Raw genomic sequence first — 17,251 nt, forward strand, 5'->3', positions numbered from 1 at the left:
TTGGTCAGATGTTCAGCTTGTTAACAAACGTCAGATTGCTGCATGGGCCCTTCGCCCCCTGGCAGGGTGTGCAAGGAATCTGGCTTTTGGCGGAATGCATGGTGTGCTAGAGGCTGTGAAGGCAGGGGCGCATCTGGGGGTGCAGGGTCTGTGGGATATGCACGGACACGTGCACCCCGGAAATATCGGCTGAGCATCAGCTTCGTGCTCGGTGCTGGGCTGGGCTTTGGGGACACAGGGACACAGCTGTGGACAGAGAAGCCAAAAGCCCAGGCGATGGAGTGAGTCTGTCAAAAGGGGCTGCGGAACCCAGAGATAGAGCAGGAGGACCTGGGGGCGGGGGTAGAGGGAGATGTAGCGGGTGAGGTACTGTGACCTGCGTGAGAAAGGGCAGTATGGGGGCGCCTGGGTGGCTCAGTCATTAATCGTCTGCCTTTGGCTCAGGTCATGATCCCGGGGTCCTGGGATGGAGCCCCGCCTCCACCTCCGGCTCCTTGCTCAGTGGGGAGCCTGCTTCTCCGTCTCCCTCTGCCCCTTCCCCTGCTTGTGTGCTTGAGTGTCATGTTCTCTCTCTCTCTCTCTCTCTGTCAAATAACTAACTTAAAAGAAAAGAATCTTTTAACCTGGTGCCAACCAGCTGCTCTAGAAAATCTGGGGTTGGTCCTTCCCCTGACCATGACCCTGGCCCCTACGTCCAGCAGGGAAGTGAGGAGAATATGGGGCTCAGATTCCTCTCCTTGTTGTAATTTCACTTTTGGGCGACTTTTATCTGAACTTGGCCTAACAAACTCACGGGATGTATTCCTTGGGAGATCAAAACTCAAGTTGGTTTGGACGCGTCACGGGGACGAAGGAGTCGGCCGAACAAGTTCCAGGCGAAAGTGGAACAAAGTAATGGGTTTATTTATTAATATCTTATTTTTTAAACTACTCTGTACACCCAGCGTGAGGCTTGAACTCACAGCCCCGAGATGGAGAGTCTCACGCCAGCCAGGAGCCCCCCCAGTCCCGTAGTATTTATTATAACTCAAGTATGACAGGACTGAGCCCACCTGTCACGACCGAATGACTGGCTACATCAGTGAGCAGGGAGACCATGCCCCCCGCTGAGGGTTTCCAAGCGCCCCAGTCCTTGACCGTGGGCCGCCTTGCGAGACGACTTCCCGAGGAGGAGCGGGGTGGGCTGGCAGGGAGAAGGTCACCTGTGATCTTGCACGGTGATCCCCTTGAGATGGGAAGGGCATCTGTGTGGACGTGCTCCCCAAATCCACCACCCTCCTGTGCTCCTAAGAAAACCAGCAGACCAATCCCTGTGGGCCGCGGGACTGTCAAGGTCATCGAAAGTTGGGAAAGCCTGGGGGTGAAGGGCTGACTGGACTGATTTATTTTATCCCCCCCACCCCCGTAGGGAGCCTTCCCAGCCTTTAAAATGCTAATGTGTATTGTGCTTTGGGGTATGGTTTATAGCCTTTCCTGTTTCTCTGCCTTTGCCGGAGCTGGTGTTCTGTGGAGCCCAGTTTGGGAAAGCGGGAACGGCGCGGGGGCGGGGGGGGGGGGCAGCGCTTGTGACCGACGTTTCTCCCAGGGCCTGGCACGTGCCTTCCCACGAGGATTCCTGAGAGAAGCAAGTGACATGAAAATCCACCGACGTCGGTTCACGGTCTCGTGCTCTGGGTAAGTTTTTCTTTTGTTTTTTAAGAGTGGCTGGTATCTCTCTCTCTCTCTCTCTCTCTCTCCCCTTTGGGTGCATATATATTTTTTTAAAGGTTTTATTTATTTATTTCACACACAGAGAGAGATCACAAGTAGGCAGAGAGGCAGGCAGAGAGAGAGAGGAGGAAGCAGGCTCCCTGCTGAGCAGAGAGCCCGATGCGGGGCTCGATCCCAGGACCCTGAGATCATGACCTGAGCCAAAGGCAGAGGCTTAGCCCACTGAGCCACCCAGGCGCCCCTGTGTTGTTGTTGTTGTTTTTTTCCTTTTTAATTGTTTTTAACAACCTCACACTTCTGGGTTGGTGGGGGAAAGGTTTCTGTCCGCTTGGGTGAGTGAGTCAGTCCCCAACCTGGGTTCACATGCTTCATCTGTTAAAATAAAGGGAGAAGACATTTGAGCTGGGTCGTGGGTTCTGTTCTGGAATTTTCAGGGTCAATGAATCTGACCTTTCCACTGAGCTCGGCTGGATGGAGCTTCTGGGGGCCCAGGGCTTTCCCCACGCGGACGGAATGCTCACGGGCTAGACATCACCACCACCAGCTGGCCCCAGAGGGTTAACCACAAAATTTTTTGAAGACACCCCTAGATTTGTCTTGGCAAGGTGGAACCCAGTACAGTTCACCTCTGGGGCAGGTAGATCTGACTTGGACGAACTGCCAGATAGCTCCCGGGGGATGCCCTCCTGCTGGGCGCCTGCCCTTGGGGAGGCTGCCCCTCCCCCACCCCAGCCACCAGTGACCTGGGCTTTGTCCTCGTGAGGACAAGTAATGTCAAGTGAGATGTTTTCCAGTGCAGTGAAAAGTCCATCATAGCTGGCCCCCAAGCCATGGCCGGTCTGAGGTCCGGCCGCCCCACCTGCATCAGGGTGGCCTTCAGCTCCGCCTGCACCAGGGCCGGCTTCCGCAAGAGGCAGAGAAACACACTCCACCGCTTCAAGGTACTCTCACCGCCCTGGCCCTCCTGGGGGTGTGGGGTGCGGGGTGCGGGGGTGTGGGAGCGGCGGGGCGACCTGCGATTCCCGGACCAGGCGTCCTGGCGGCTCTTCTCGGTGGTTCCTGGTAAAATCATTATGGGTCTTTCTTCCCTGCTGAAATGTCAATGGGTTCAAACTCCTGCGTTTTGATCAAGAAGAAACAACAACCTTTTTCCCCAGGAGCCTGGGATCCTTGGGGAAGGTTTTAGAACATCTGATACCAGCCCTGGGGTTCTTTAGAGGGCCCTGAGCAAGGCCTGGCCGCTGTCTGGCCTCAGCTCCTATAAAGGAAGGAAGGAGTTAAGACAGATAATCTAGAATCTTCCATGATCTTCTAGGTTGGGGTTTAGAACGAGTGCAGGGTTTTCTGTTCCCAGTGAGGTGGGGATCACATCTAGCCTCCTTCTCGCCGCGTTCCTGGTCCTCCTTTTCCTATTCCCGGCGGCCCAGGTTCTCATGTTAGTCCCTTAAACCAGGAGGTGCCTCTTGCCCACCCTCCAAGGGCTGCCTTCCTCTGAGGGCCCGGTGTGGCGGGAACAGCTGCCGTCCCTCGGTCCCTGGCCCTAGAACACTACCTGCTGTCGGTCTGCCTGCCATCCTAGAAAGGATTATTCAGCCTTCTTTTTTAATTTTTCCAGGCCAATCACAAAAAGAATCACATGGACTTAATTGAAGGTATCTGGAGGGAGGTACGTGACAGAATGAGCCAAGAGCCACTCTCCCCCTTGAGGGGCTGGTGGAGCTGTCCCCGATGTCAAGGCCCGTTCCAAGGACAGTGGTTTGGGGCCTGCTTGTGTGTGCTTTTTTGTGGTGGGAACACTGAGGTACTACTGTGTTCCACAAGAGCCGCCTGAGTGCCTCAGTTGATTATTATTATTATTACTATTATTTTTTTTTAAGATTTTATTTTTTTGACAGAGAGAGATCACAAGTAGGCAGAGAGAGAGGGAGAAGCAGGCTCCCCGCTGAGCAGAGAGCCCGATGCGGGGCTCGATCCCAGGACCCTGGGATCATGACCTGAGCCGAAGGCAGAGGCTTAACCCACTGAGCCACCCAGGCGCCCCTATTATTATTTTTTTAAGAATCTATTTTATTAGGGCGCCTGCGTGACTCAGTTGTTAAGCCTCTGCCTGCTCAGTGGGGAACCTCCTTCTCTCTCTCCCACTCCCCCTGCTTGTGTTCCCTCTTTCACTGTCTCTTTCTGTTAAAATAGATTTTTTTTAAAAGACTTTATTTTTTTAAAAGATTTATTAATTTTTAGAGTGAGAGCATGTGCGTGCGCACAAGCGGGTGTGGGGGGAGAGGGAGAGGGAGGGAGAACCTCAAGCAGACTCCCCACGGAGCACAGAGCTGGCACAAGGCTTGATCTCACGACCTTGAGGTCATGATCTGAGCTGAAAACAAGAGTCAGATGCTCAACTAACTGAGCCTCCCAGGTGCCCCCAAAGATGCTATTTTTAAGTCATCTCTATGCCCATTGTGGGCCTTGAACTCCCAACCCCGAGATCAAGAGCCACAGGCTACCCCACTGAGCCAGCCAGTCACCCCTCAGCATCTGTTGCAATCAAAATCAAAATCAGGGGGCGCCTGGGTGGCTCAGTGGGTTAAGCCTCTGCCTTCGGCTCAGGTCATGATCTCCAAGTCCTGGGATCGAGCCCCACATCGGGCTCCCTGCTCAGTGGGGAGCCTGCTTCCCCCTCTCTCTCTGCCTGCCTCTCTGCCTACTTGTGATCTCTGTCAAATAAATAAATAAAATCTTAAAAAAAAAATTAAAATCAGTAATCCGGGTGTAGTTGACATGTGGTCTCGTGGAGTTTAAAGATCCCAGGTAAGGGTCTAACCCTAGCCGTGTGGCCAGGGATCGCCTGCCCCGCTGGGCCTCTCTGTCTGCGAAGCCGGACTGTGTTGGTTTACGTGAGGGGTGAGCCCGTCACTGTCCCCCACACGCGCTCTCTAGTCTGGGCCTCGAGGCCTCGTGGGGCTGGGGACTGCTCTGCCATGGGGCCCCACGATGCTGGCTCTGTGAAGCCCAATTCTGCCCATTTCTGAATCTGAAATTATTAGAGTTGTCTACAGATTATGGTGTGAAACTATTTGTATTTTTACCGTTTTTGGGGGTGGTGCATATGTGACCATGTCACCTGTCCACGGGAGAAATGAGCCCCTCGGCAGGTTTTTACTCCCCACATGAGAGTTGACCCCCCGGGCCGTTTCTGCCCGCGGCTCCACAGGGAGTGAAACCCTTCCAGCTGGCCGAGCAGCAGGGACCTCAGGGGTCTGTTGCTGTATCTGGGAGGTCTCAACCTGGCCTGGAGATTCACGGGGTGCAGCTCCCCGCAGTTAACGCAGGAAGGGACAGCGGTCGGTTGCGGGGACTCAGATGTCCCTGGAGAGAGACCTTTACTGCCAGAGCTGCTCAGTCAAGAGCACAGATGCAAGGGGGTGGGGGGAAGCTGGAGTAAGAGCTGGGAAATCGGGTCAAGGTCAGCAGCGAGGAGCTGTGGGACTTGAGGTCCAAAAAGCTCCAGGGGCCCCTCAGGTGGTCACAGAGGTAGGAGGCTGCTGAGGAAGATGGGCTGTGTCACCCACGGCTGCTGCTCAGAAACGGGGCACTTTGAAAACCATGAACTCTGCCCCCGAACGCTCCGTTCAGCCTCTGGCCAGCCCTGTGCATGGGGGTGGCGGGCGGTCAGGAACAGGGTGCGGTGAGCCAGGAACCGGATGTTGGGAGGAAGTGAGCTCAGACCCCAAGGGTGGGCTGGGCTGTGTGGACCCAGCTGGCGGGGCTGGTGTGCAGTCCTGGGACAAGGGCTTTAAGTGGTGGGACCCAGATTGGGCGCCCAGTGGTAACGGACCCTCAAGCTTTTGGGATGTGAGGAGATATTTGTCTAATGCATTTAAAAAAAAAGATTTTATTTATTTATTTAACAGACAGATCACAAGCAGGCAGAGAGGCAGGCAGAGAGAGAGGAAGAAGCAGGCTCCCTGCCGAGCAGAGAGCCCGATGTGGGGCTCCATCCCAGAACCCTGAGATCATGACCTGAGCCAAAGGCAGAGGCTTAGCCCACTGAGCCACCCAGGCGGCTCTGTCTATGCATTTTTGAAAAACATTTATTTATTTTTGAAGCAGGGACGTTAGGGTTAGGGAGGGTAGGGAAGGGAGAGTGAGACAAGCAGATTCTGCTTTGAGCACGGAGCCGTTTGCGGGGCTTGATCCCATGACCCTGAGATCAGGGCTGGAGCCGAATCAGCAGTGGGCCCCGTCTAAGGCATTTTTTATCGTTCGCGAAGCAGACGCATTGGCAGAGTCTGCCAGCATCAGTGCTGGGAGAAATAATCTGCGTGGGAGGGGCGTGTTGCACTTTCTCCTGGTGGAGGTTGCCGTCTGGCTCAGAAATAGTTTTGTGCTCAGTTTTTAGATCCTTTCGATGGCGATTCAGAAGATCCCCCCGGTCACCTGGCCTCCAGCCACAGTGACTGTTCTCCAGGTGACGCGAATGGTACTGGGCCTTCCCACGCGCTCCGGTGCGGGCGTCCGGGAGAAGTTAGCTTAGAAGGCCTTCTCTCGTCCAAAACCGCAGACCTCCCGCTGAGAGCGGCCAGCCGGGGCCCCACGTCCCTTGAGGCCAACGACGTGGATATGCAGCCCGCGGAGGCCAGCAGCCCCGAGGCTCGAGGCCGGGCAGCCCGGCGCTCGGGGTCGCCCGAAGACTGGAGGATGACCGAGGACCCGTGGCCCAGGGCAGCTGGCCCCCTCCTCCCCGCTGCGGGCCCCCTGGAGCCAGGCCGCCCCTCACAGAGCAGAACCAGAGCCACCCGGCCGCCACCCAGACTCGGAGGTGAGAAGGACAAGGGACCCAAGCTCACCCTCTCCAAGAGGAAACTGGAACTTTTACTTGCAGAACCTGAGAAAACTAAGAGAAAGAAGCAGTATGTGGCCTAGGCCAAGGTGAGCAGAGTTAGCTCAGGAAGGGGTCCCACAGCCCTGAGGGGTCCCGTGGGTCACAGCTGCCGCCGATGGACTCGTTTCCGTGAAACACTTGCCCTGTGTAGGTCTGAAGTAAGGCACACCTGAGTGCCCACCAGCTGTGCTGGAAATGGGTTTTTCCAGCCGAGGAAGGGTCCTGGGTCACGGGACGCCCCTCCCCTAAATTCAAGTTTCTTTCCTGTTACTATTCATGTTTCTGTAGAACTAGTGATTTTTTTTTTAAACCTTGACTCCTGGTGCCCATTGTCGTCCCCCTCCCTGAATGTTTGCTCTGGGTGGGGGTGGCAGGGGGCGGTGGGCAGGAGGGGCGTGCTGGACTCGCGTGAGGGGCCTGTCCTTGTCTGTTTCCATTCCTCCTCACTGTGCGTACCGAGGGACGCTCTGAGCTGTTGACACGATCATGGATTTGATGGGCCGATTGTTAACAATAAAGGGGTGGTGGCGGCTCTTTGGCCCTTTTCCCAGTTGCTGTGGGTTTGCTCACTGGGCCTTTTGCTCCCCAGCAGGCATGAACTGAGTACAAGCCTGGTGCCAGCACTGGGGGGCCGCGGCCCACACACCTAGGACCGCCGTCCCCAAGTGCCAATAAAAGGAAAGTGCACGTGAGGCCGAGAACTGCTCCTTCCTCCTGGCGGGCCGGCGGGAGTGGGCGCAGGCGTTTTCTTCAGCCCCGGTCCGCAGGCTCTGCCCACTGAGGGTGGGGGAGACTGTGGCCCCTCCAACAGGATGGAGACAGGGTAGCCCCGGTGGGGGGGGTCCCTCAGGCCCCATGGGTTGAGCTTCGCGTGGGGGTGGGGGGCTCCAAGAGGCCCTGGAGGTGGGCTCTGAGTGACGTGGGGCTTTGGGGGGCATCAAGTGGGTGCCTCGGGCACACCTGAGGCATGTGGAAACGTCTGACAGGAGCTTCCAGCCCAGACCTGGGGTGGCCGGCCCCTCCCCCCACACCCCCTGGCAAGGTGTTGGGGGTCTGGTCACCGCAGCGGCTTCCGCTCACCCCTCCGTTCAGGAACCTGCTCCGCATCCCCCTCCAGGATGGTGGTGCTCCTCTTGTGCCCGGGACCCTTACCTGGGCGTGGTAGGCACGGGAGGTAGGGGGACAGATGCCCATGGTGGCCCTTCTATAGGTTCTGCTTCCTCAGGCCTGGTCTCAGCTCTCACAGCCTACAGCCCCATTTAGGAATCTCGCTGTAGAAAAGCTAAGAACCCTTAAGGGTTCAGAGAAAACGCTTAGATTCCTGACAGAACGTCCGAACTGAGTGGGGAGGCAGCGGACTCTGTCCCCAGGGCCTGGGGACAGCCGGAGCCTGGCAGCTCCAGAGAAGTGGTGGGGGTGGGAGGCAGCGGCTGAGGCACCCCCCAGCCCCGGACCGTCCCTTGGTTGGCGGACGAGCGTGGGGCACGGGGGCAGCAGCAGGGCAGGTTTTCGCCTCAGGGGGTCTATGCCAAGGCCCAGCGGCCACCCCAGGATCTGGGGGAAGGCAGGGCCCTGGGGGGGGGGGAGACACAGGATGGGGGACCGGCCGGCTAAGGGTATCCGTGCCCTCACGTGACCCAACCCGCTGCCAGGCTGTACCACGAGGGGTGGGCGACAGGGTCCAGGCCCTTCCCGCATGGGCGCCCACGTTGCCTGGCCAGGCCCTGGGGTTCGTTTCTGTGGGGGAAGGGCCCCAAGGACCGGAGCTTCGGCGCGGCGAGGAGACGGACACAGAAGAGGCGGGAGGCCGGGTCGTGCTTAGTGTTTTATTCCCCGAACGAGCCAAGCTACAGCGCCTCCCCAGGCACCTCACGGAGTCGGGCCAGCTTCCGCCATCCCGGCCAGCAGCTCCGCTTCCTCTGACGGCGACGGCGCACCAAGGACTTTCCTCCGACACGTGCGCTTCCTCCCAGCAGTTGAATGATGAAGAGACATAAATAGTTAGGACTAGAGAAAGGGGGCGAGGGAGCCGAGCTTCATTCCGTGCAGAGGACGGCCACGCCGCGCTCATAGAAGCTGCGTGGGTCCTCTTTGGTGGCGATCTCAAAGTCGACCGTGAAGATGAGGTCTGCCCGAGTGAAGTTCAGGTAGACGGGCAAGGTCACCTAGAGGAGAGGACGGGCTCAGTGCGGGCTCAGGCAGAGGGCCCGCGGCAGCCCTGGCGACTGGCTGCATGCGGGGAGGGGGGTGGGGACACGGGGTACCTGCTGACCCCAGATGGCTGGAATGGGCCACTCACCACGTTAGCCTTTCTCTCGGCATTGGTCTGCTTGACCCAGCGCAGCTGCGTCAGCGGGAGGACCGTGGAGATGGCGTGGGACAGCGACAGCTTGTTGTTACTGCACGTGGCCCCCTGAAGCTTCAGACCTGCGGGAGGCAGTCAGGCCCCGTCACCAGTGGTAACGGCTGTGTGACTGCCGGTGACGCAGTGCACGGCTCTGGCGTGCTGCCGACCGCCCTCAGACACGTCGGACTGGGAGCAGCCCTGGAAGGCCGCCAGCCACCAGGACCACCTGTGAGGAGGCCCGGGTGCAGGGACAGGCTGCCACAGGGAGAAGCCCAGAGTGGCTGAGGACCCCAACTCACCCGTGACCCCAAAGCTGCAGGCATCCAGGGTGGCACTCTGGGAGGTGGTGACGTTGACTTCCAGGCAGAGCTCCTCCAGGGACCAGCTGTTGGCCTGGGCCACGTACTGCCTGGTGGCGGTGATGTACGCCTCGGGCACAAACAGGCCGCCCAGACACACGTGGATGTTCTGTAGGAAGCAAGAGCCCCCCGGTGAGCAGAGAGCGCCACCCCTTCCCTCAGCTCATGCTGGGGTCCTGCCTGCCCCCTGGGCTCCCGAGTGCTGCTCCCCGCCCAGGACAGCGCCCGCATCGCCCCACCCCCCGCGGGGCAGCCTTCACCACCTTCAGCTCCTTCGCGCCCCCGGACGCAGCCGCCTGGGAGATGTTCTGTAGCTGCTTGATCCTCTCGCTGAAGTCGGACACCCACTGGATGACGGTCATGCCCGCGGGCACGGTGTAGTGTGACCAGCTCCGGGGCAGGATCCCTGCACCAAGGGGATGGTCATTCGGACCATCCCCAGGGCACACAGGGGTCATTCTGCTAGCGGTCAGCAGCTTCTCTACTCTGCCCGCCTCCCTCCCCTGCTCCCACCCCTGCATCTGCTCGTCCAGCCTGAGGAGGGGTGTCTGGGGGGGCCACAAACCCCCCAAAGACTGCCTTGGCGGCTAACTCCCCTCACACAAGCTGCTGGGCTTCACCCTTCAATTCAGGCTCTTGGGGTGGATAGGAGACCCCTGGGGACTCCCTGTACTTTAGACTCAAGCTCCCCATCAATGTGCTGGCCCCCCTAAAAACTCTACGGATTTAATAAACGTTCAGAAAAAAACCTCAGGCCCTTGTGAGCCCAGCCCCCAGGGACATGGGCACAGAAGGAGATGTGCCAGGCCAGGCCGGGGCCCCGCCGCCCGCGGCCCCCACGCAGGGAGGGCCGCACCTTTCACCAGCTCGTTGATGAGGGTGCGCAGGTAGTTGGTCTGCTTCTTCTTCCCTTCGCACACCTGGACGACATCCGCGAGGTCCTGGCGGACGTCCTGCAGCAGCTTGGCCCCCATCTTCACTTCCCTCTCAAAGAACCTGAACAGGGGATCCTAAGATTGTCCGAGACGAGAAGGCCTGGGTGAAGGGGACTCTGGGAAGAGCCCGTCCTCCCGCAGGGCCTCACCGCGCCGCCCGAGGCTCGAGGCTCCTCCCGAGCTTGCTCCCAGACGAGACTTCAGACTGGATTTTGCACCAAGTGGGTGGGAACCTGGTCGTGCGCCCCGAAGAGGAGGGACGCTTCCTCCGGGACCCCGTCACCACGCTCGTGCACATGGAGCCCCGGCAGGAGATCAGCCCTCACGCCTGAGTCCGGGCGCAGCCGCCCACAAGCTCGAGAGGAGGCCGAGCCCGAACCGGCCCGGAGCGCAGACCCTACCCCCCCCACCCCCCGCGGCGGCCCCGCCCACGCCTGGCCACCTTGATGTTCTCCACCGTCCGCTTGAGGTGGCTCAGCGTCTGCGGGATGAGATGCAGCCAGTTGGAGGCGGTGGTGTGCAGGGTCCGCATCCAGGCTGGGCGCCCGTCGGACGTGGAGTCGGTCCTGGCCTTCTTCTCGGTCTCGGCGTAGGCCAGGTCGTCCTCGTCCTCCAGCATCTGCATCTTCAGCATCTTGCTGATCATGTCCACGCCTGGACCCGGAGGCGGCACGGGGCGGGGAGCGGGCAGGGAGCAGAGGAGAAAGGACGTGAGCGTGCGGGCCGCGTCATGCATGCCGGCACGGTTCCACGTGTGGACACCAGGCCAGAGAGTAAAGCGGCACGTACAGAGGAAGGCGATGGCCAGACCGAGTCGGCTGCACTGAGCCAGCAGCCTGAGCACAAGACAAGACTAGGCTGCTCGGAGACCGGATTCACACGCCTGGGCGCTCCTAGAGGGCTGGGCTCTGGGGCAGGCGAGGCTCCAGCAGGGGAGGCCGCCGCGCTGTGGTCCTGGGCTGCCCATGCCCACTGCTCTGCCTCGTGTCATCCTGTCCCTCACCTGGCCCGGGACAGCTGGAAGTCCCGTCCCCGAACCAAACCGGAGGCTGGAGCAGAGAGGACGGGCCTGTCCAGCTCGAACGTCAGGGCCTCCCAAGGGGGCCAGCCATCAGTCCAGGCCTTCGGGGATGCTCTAAGGGGGGACGCGGTGTTATGTCCGGGGGCTCGTTAATACTGAGCGCCCTATCCAGGCATCCAGCTGGTGTTAGGACAGGGGGAGGGAGAAATCCTACACACCATTCCCATGTCATGGGGCCAAAGCAGGTGCCTCCAGTGTTAAAACACTGTATGACCTCAGTATAGGTTTTGGACAAGGGTGTACTTCCCACCCAGCCCTGGACCCGCCAGAGCCTGCCCTGCACTTAGGCCTCAAATTCACAGTGGCCAGCAGCCCAGCTTCTTGTCTTGGTGGCCTAGGGGACCCCGGCACCTCACAGAGTGGGGCGTGGATTGGCACGGGGTCAAGGTGGTCCGCAGAGAGGAAGCGCGGTAGCTAGGGGTTCTCGTGCAGAGCTGAAGGGCTGGCCTAAAGGGAACTATCAAGCAGCTGCATGAGTTTGGGCGAATCTCAAAGTCTTTTCTGGGCCTGGTTCCCACAAAGACAAGTCTGGGTTAGATCAGTGGGGACAAGCTCGTGGACACAGCTGCCACCACGAGTGCCTGCTGGAGCACACGGGCGGGGGGCGGGGGGGCCCGAGCTTCAGACGCAGGACGCCTGAAGCAGGCCCTGAGAATCTGCGTTTATAGAAGTTGTGAGGAGGCTGCTGAGCTGGGCTGGGGACCACACTCTGAAAACCACCGCATTAAATACTTCTTGAATAGTCTTAAAAAAAAGAAAAAAAAAAAAAAGACAGGGAAGGAAAAATTCTAAGGACTACTCTAATAAAAACTGATTTTCAAGCCTCATGTAAGGGATGTCTGGGGGGCTCAGTGGGTTAATAAGCCTCTGCCTTCGGCTCAGGTCATGAGCTCAGGGTCCTGGGATCGAGCCCCGCATCGGGCTCTGTGCTCAGTGGGGAGCCTGCTTCCCTCCCACCCCACACTCTGCCTACTTGTGATTTCTCTGATAGATAAATCTTAAAAACAAAAAAAATAGAACAAAAAGCCCTCATGTAGTCAGGCACCTTTCAATTCTGTAAGGAAAAAGAAATGAGGTCTGCTGAAACCAACACGGAATTTCCAGACCTCAAGGACCTGGGCCTAGACCGGGAAGAGATGCCACCTGGAACCGACTACCTTTTCCCCCTCTCCTCAGGGTGGAGGCAGGAGCAGGCAGGAGCAGAAGCGCCAGTGGGGGGCCGGGCGCGCAGGGTACCCACCCTGGGTGGTGAGCAGGACTCTCTCGGCGTTGTTGGGAAGGCCCAGCCAGGAGGGCGTCTGGGTGTCGGGGAGCAGCTCCACCCACTGGACAAACTCCTCTCGCCTGGAAAACCAGCACATTTGGAAATGCCCTTTTGCCCGTAGCAGTCAAGTGGCTGGTGTGGCAAAGGTCAAAGTCACGGGAGGCAGGCTCGTACCTGATGCCGTCCGGCATCTGAATGTCTTTGTGCCCGTCGACCTTGCAGGCCAGCTTAAATTCACTATCAAAGCTTTTTGTTGTGAACAGACGCTCCAGGAAAGTGTTGAGCAGACGCTGATCAAACTCGTTGTCCACTCGTCCCCCGTAGATGGACTGGGCCATCAGGGTCTTCAGTGCGGACCAGGGGATCTTATCTGGCGAGATGTTCTGCCTCCCCTGTGTGAGGAAGGCTGGGGTTTGTGGGGGCAGGTCGGAGGGGCACCAGCACAGCCTGGAGTCTTGAAGGGCAGGTTTCTTCCTCACCCCTATGACAGACGGGACTCCCCACCATCTGCCACACCCACAAGCAATTCTAGGCGCCCCCCTCCCGTCTGTGGCCCAGCAGCCTGCACTTGCCTTTGCCGTGTCGTCCAGCCACGTGTCCACCGTGTCGCAGGCCGAACGCAGGTCAGACTCCCCAAATTCGTACTTCTTCGACCACCCCAGGGGTGCATAACGCAAGCGTTCTTGGATGATCGCATGGAACCAGGCCAGCAAGAAGTACAGGCGAGCGCGCTCGTTGGGAGACTGGATGAGGAAGGTTAGCAATGATGGAGTCCCCACAAAGCAGCACCCTTTCTAGCTAAGACAATAGCGTGGCTCCTCTGTCAAAGTTTCAGAAAGAACCTTCCAGGGGCGCCTGGGTGGCTTAGTCAAGTACCTGCTTTTGCGGCTCAGGTCATGGTCTCAGGGTCCTGGGATCGAGCCCCGCATCGGGCTCTCTGCTCAGCGGGGAGCCTGCTTCCCCCCCCTCCCTCTGTCCCCCCAGCCCTTGCTCGCATGCGTATGCTCTAATAAAGTCTTAAAAAAAAAAGAAAAAAAGCTTTCCACCTTGAACCTCAAGCACTAGGACTTCCGAGGAGGCACATTAATACCAGTACTGCTGGCAATTATGCTAACTTTCCTATTAATAAGGACACATTCTAATAACACCATGTAGATCAACTGTTCAGCCACAAAAAATGCTAACAGGTTTTCTGAAACTGTCAGCAAAACTGGATTCCGGCACAAAATAAAACTGCACGTAAGGAACCCTCTCCCTGCTCATGAGCCTCAAGGGACCAGGCTTGGGAGCACAGGCCTGCCAGACACCTACGGCGGATACTATCCGAGCTCGGCCTGGGGCTCCGCAGCGGTGTCTGCTCACCTGGGAGCCTGCCCGCTACTGCCCGCGACCCAGCACCGTGCACGGGTATCTTTCAGCCTATCCTCAGGAAGGGACTTCTGGCTACAGCTCAGGACATTTCCAGTGCAATCAGCTGTTATGGCGCTTCTGGGAAGGTGGAGACCTGCTCTCGAGGCTGGTGATGGGACGCACGTCCCAGACTACTGCAGACACAGCGCGCCGGGAGAGAGCCACGTTACCTTGCAGATCCGCGAGACGGGGATGCTGCTGAACGTCCGCAGCATGTTGGCCTTCACCCCCGGGGGCGGCTCAAACACGAAGATGCGGCCGGCTCGCAGCAGATTCACGGGCACCTGAGGGGGACACAGCGCCCGTCACCGTCCAGCTCGCCGCGCGCTTCGGCTCAAGGGCACACACACGCACGCGCACACGCACGCCTGCGGCGCTGGGACAGAAAGCGGCCGCGCACACTCCGCTCGCACCTTGGGGTTGATCTCCATGGTGAGGAAGAGCCGGAAGCAGGCGTGCGGCTGCAGGGAGTGCAGCTTCTTCTCCAGCTGCATCAGCCAGCCGGGCGCCAGGTGCACGTTCTTCAGCATCACCCACCTGCCGGGACAGCCGCAGCCACACTTCAGGCTTCCGGGAGCAATTCTCGGGGACTAAGGCTTTCTGAAACAAAGCCAGCCTACCTGCCCGACTTCACGGCCGTATTGATCGCTTTGTCTGCTTGGTTGAAGCCTTCCGCGGAGCCTGGTGCCAGAAAACTCAGTGTCAGCAAGGCAGGCCTGGGCCTCAAGGCCCACCACGAGTTCCGAGGGGCTTCAGCCCGGATCATTCATCGGGCACCCTTACCGATCGCAATCGAAGTGATCTGTGTGTTCTGTTCGGCCGCAAGGTCTTCCACGTGCCCACTGGCGTCGTACCCAGGCACGGAGCACATCAGGACGGGAGTATTGGGCTTGACCTAGAGGTGAAGAGATCAGAACTAAGGCAGAGGGCTTCCACCAGATGGTGGATCTGTCGAGGGGAGAGCCCCACAGACAGGCCTCGTGAAGGCTTCCCGGCCCTGAGGTGCGGGCGCCGGGGGACGGCCCAGGTTGGGGGTTGGTCTGGAGCAGGCGTGTGGCCTGACGAGGAGACGGTGACCGGCTACCGGAGGAGGTGAGGCACACCGGGGCCTGCGGGGAGCCAGAGCCATACCTCAGTGTCCACGATGTGGGTCAGGTCGAGCGGCTGCTCCATAATGGACATGAAGGACTCCCCCAGGTTTGTGGACACAAACATGTGGGCCATGGCCAGCAGGCGGTCGGGGCGGAAGGCCTGGATCAAGAGCAGGCGGTGGATGGCCTGCCCGATGGGTGCTGCAGAAGGCAAGTAGAGGGCTGGGGGGCGCGCGCGGCACAGACTCCACGCCGCCCCCGCTGGACCAGTCCTGCGACAAGCTCCGGCCTGGGGACACTCAGTGTACAAGATGCAGCTCAAGTGACCCGAGACACTGTGCTGCCGCCCCTGGTCTCTCCGCTCTCAGGAGCACTGCCACCACCTCCTGTCTTAAGTGAACCCTCAGGACATACGTGTGACAGTGTCTGCTGTGTGGGCCCCTCTGTGGCTACCGTGGCAGTTACCGGTTTAAAGGACTCCACAGACACCCATGTGTTGCTGAGTACCTGTGAGTGCCGGCACTATCTAGGGACGCTGCCAGTGACCACCAGCCCCACCCCGGCTGGGTGGCAGTGCTGGAGCTCGTCCCCCCCCGCCGCAGCCAGCACAGGGCAGCGGGAGACTACTCCAGAACAAGCCCACCTCTCCCTTGACGCTGGGCGAGGGCCTGCCTATCTAGGTCTCTCCCCATCTTCAAGCGTGAGTGGAGCAGGACTTAGGACCTCAAGTTTTAATGCTGAGATAACTTATTTCAGGAACTGGTGACTTTTTTTTTTTGGAAGTGTCCCTTCACTTGAGCAGCAAAGCCCAATTTCACATTTGGGTCCAGAATGAAAACACAGGGAGCCTGACACGGGCTTACTGGACGGGGCTTCCTCACTCCAGAGGTACGGGACCGTCTGCTCCGGGGAGCTGCTGTCCAACCAGATGCCAAATTGCTGTGGAGATGAGAGAGAGAGAGAGAGAGAGAGAGATGCCATGGAGCAGAGCTCGTTTTGTGGGTAGAGAAGTCGAGACGAACGTATCAGACGGCCCACGTGAGTGCGACACACGCAATCCCTCAAGGCCAGTTTCCTCGAAGAGGCCAGGAAGCATCAGAACATTTACCTCGTCGGCTTGAACCTTTGCAATGAGGTCTTTGAACGCAGGGAGACAGCTCAACCTCACGACCGCCTCAGCCTGCTCCACGGTCAGGCCCTGGATCTTGGGCGTTGAGCCAGCACTCAGGACGATCTCCTTTCCTCTCAAGAAGTGCTGGAATTCGGCATCGTAGGTGGGCTCCCTGGAGGGGGCAGCAGGTTAGCAGGATCTCCGATTCACTTCTGCCGCCCCTGAAGGAGCGGTCATAGGAAGGAATCTATTCCCCTCAAGGCCTCGTCCCATGCTCACAGGCGACCCCCAAAGCGGGGCGGCCGACCTTACCCGATGGCGCCCTTCAGCTTGATCCTGGCCAGCAGCATGGCGAAGGTGATGTGGTCTTGGTGCAGCATGCCCCTGGCCACCCGGTTAAACGCCACCTGGGGACGAGAGCGGCCCACGCTGCGGTCCCTGGGCCAGGACCTCCCACCATCCCGCCCCGACAGAGCCAAGCGCCAGGTGCTCTACCTGGAAGAGATCCTTCGTTATGATGGAGAGGCGCTGTGTGTGGTCGGTGATGCCCTTGAGGTTGGGGTTCTCGTACAGAACATTGTGGTAAATGTCCAGGAAGAATTGGAGGGAGTACTGGTACAGGAAGTGGATCTGGAAGGGAGAGGTGATGGCCATCAGGCGGGAGCACGCGGCATGCGGTGCACTGTCCCGCGGTGGGCGGCCCCCACGGTCACCTGTTTCAGGGACTCCATGGTGAAGTAGATGCTGCTGCAGGCGGTGGACAGAGGCAAGTACTGCTGGGACACTGTCTCCACCTCCTGCATGACGATGTCCGTCTCCTCCACCTTCCTCGTCACCTCGGCAGCCTCCCTCTTGAGGTTCTCCAGGGTCGTTATGATGGTGTCGTCGTCCAGGATGCGCCCCTTCACCTCGTTCAGGGCCTGCAGCAGGGACTTCTCCAGCTGGCGCAGCCGGAGCTGGAATTCCCCTGAAACGGTCGGAACACCCCGAGTTTGCCGGCACCCCTGCTCCTCCAGAAGGTCTGAATAAATCTGACGTGTTCTAGTCCCTTCCGAGTTCCCCCC

At 59.1% G+C, this 17,251-nt stretch overlaps 1 protein-coding gene and 1 long non-coding RNA gene across 2 annotated transcripts in view; one reads left to right on the plus strand and one right to left on the minus strand.

The window, feature by feature from the left end:
* Positions 1-2,625: 2,625 nt before the first annotated feature.
* On the plus strand, positions 2,626-6,227 carry LOC122893964. The gene is made up of 3 exons (XR_006381731.1): positions 2,626-2,651; positions 3,326-3,376; positions 6,100-6,227. It is a non-coding gene; the product is annotated as an uncharacterized LOC122893964 (long non-coding RNA).
* Positions 6,228-8,401: 2,174 nt separating this feature from the next.
* Positions 8,402-17,251, minus strand: part of DYNC1H1 (dynein cytoplasmic 1 heavy chain 1) — a 68,076-nt gene continuing 59,226 nt past the window's right edge. Inside the window, exons 60-78 of the mRNA XM_044229855.1 lie at positions 16,901-17,154; positions 16,683-16,817; positions 16,500-16,594; positions 16,185-16,359; positions 15,940-16,015; positions 15,117-15,277; positions 14,769-14,880; positions 14,606-14,666; positions 14,399-14,522; positions 14,156-14,269; positions 13,148-13,318; positions 12,750-12,967; positions 12,552-12,655; positions 10,673-10,884; positions 10,152-10,305; positions 9,559-9,701; positions 9,236-9,404; positions 8,889-9,016; positions 8,402-8,754 (exon numbers count right to left, since the gene is read on the minus strand). Coding sequence (XP_044085790.1) covers positions 8,626-8,754; positions 8,889-9,016; positions 9,236-9,404; positions 9,559-9,701; positions 10,152-10,305; positions 10,673-10,884; positions 12,552-12,655; positions 12,750-12,967; positions 13,148-13,318; positions 14,156-14,269; positions 14,399-14,522; positions 14,606-14,666; positions 14,769-14,880; positions 15,117-15,277; positions 15,940-16,015; positions 16,185-16,359; positions 16,500-16,594; positions 16,683-16,817; positions 16,901-17,154 — 2,735 coding nt within the window. The 3' untranslated portion in view covers positions 8,402-8,625. The remainder of the gene's footprint in view (positions 8,755-8,888; positions 9,017-9,235; positions 9,405-9,558; positions 9,702-10,151; positions 10,306-10,672; positions 10,885-12,551; positions 12,656-12,749; positions 12,968-13,147; positions 13,319-14,155; positions 14,270-14,398; positions 14,523-14,605; positions 14,667-14,768; positions 14,881-15,116; positions 15,278-15,939; positions 16,016-16,184; positions 16,360-16,499; positions 16,595-16,682; positions 16,818-16,900; positions 17,155-17,251) is intronic.

The sequence above is a fragment of the Neovison vison genome, chromosome 13 (genome assembly GCF_020171115.1).
Source record: "Neovison vison isolate M4711 chromosome 13, ASM_NN_V1, whole genome shotgun sequence".
Classification (NCBI taxonomy): domain Eukaryota; kingdom Metazoa; phylum Chordata; class Mammalia; order Carnivora; family Mustelidae; genus Neogale; species Neogale vison.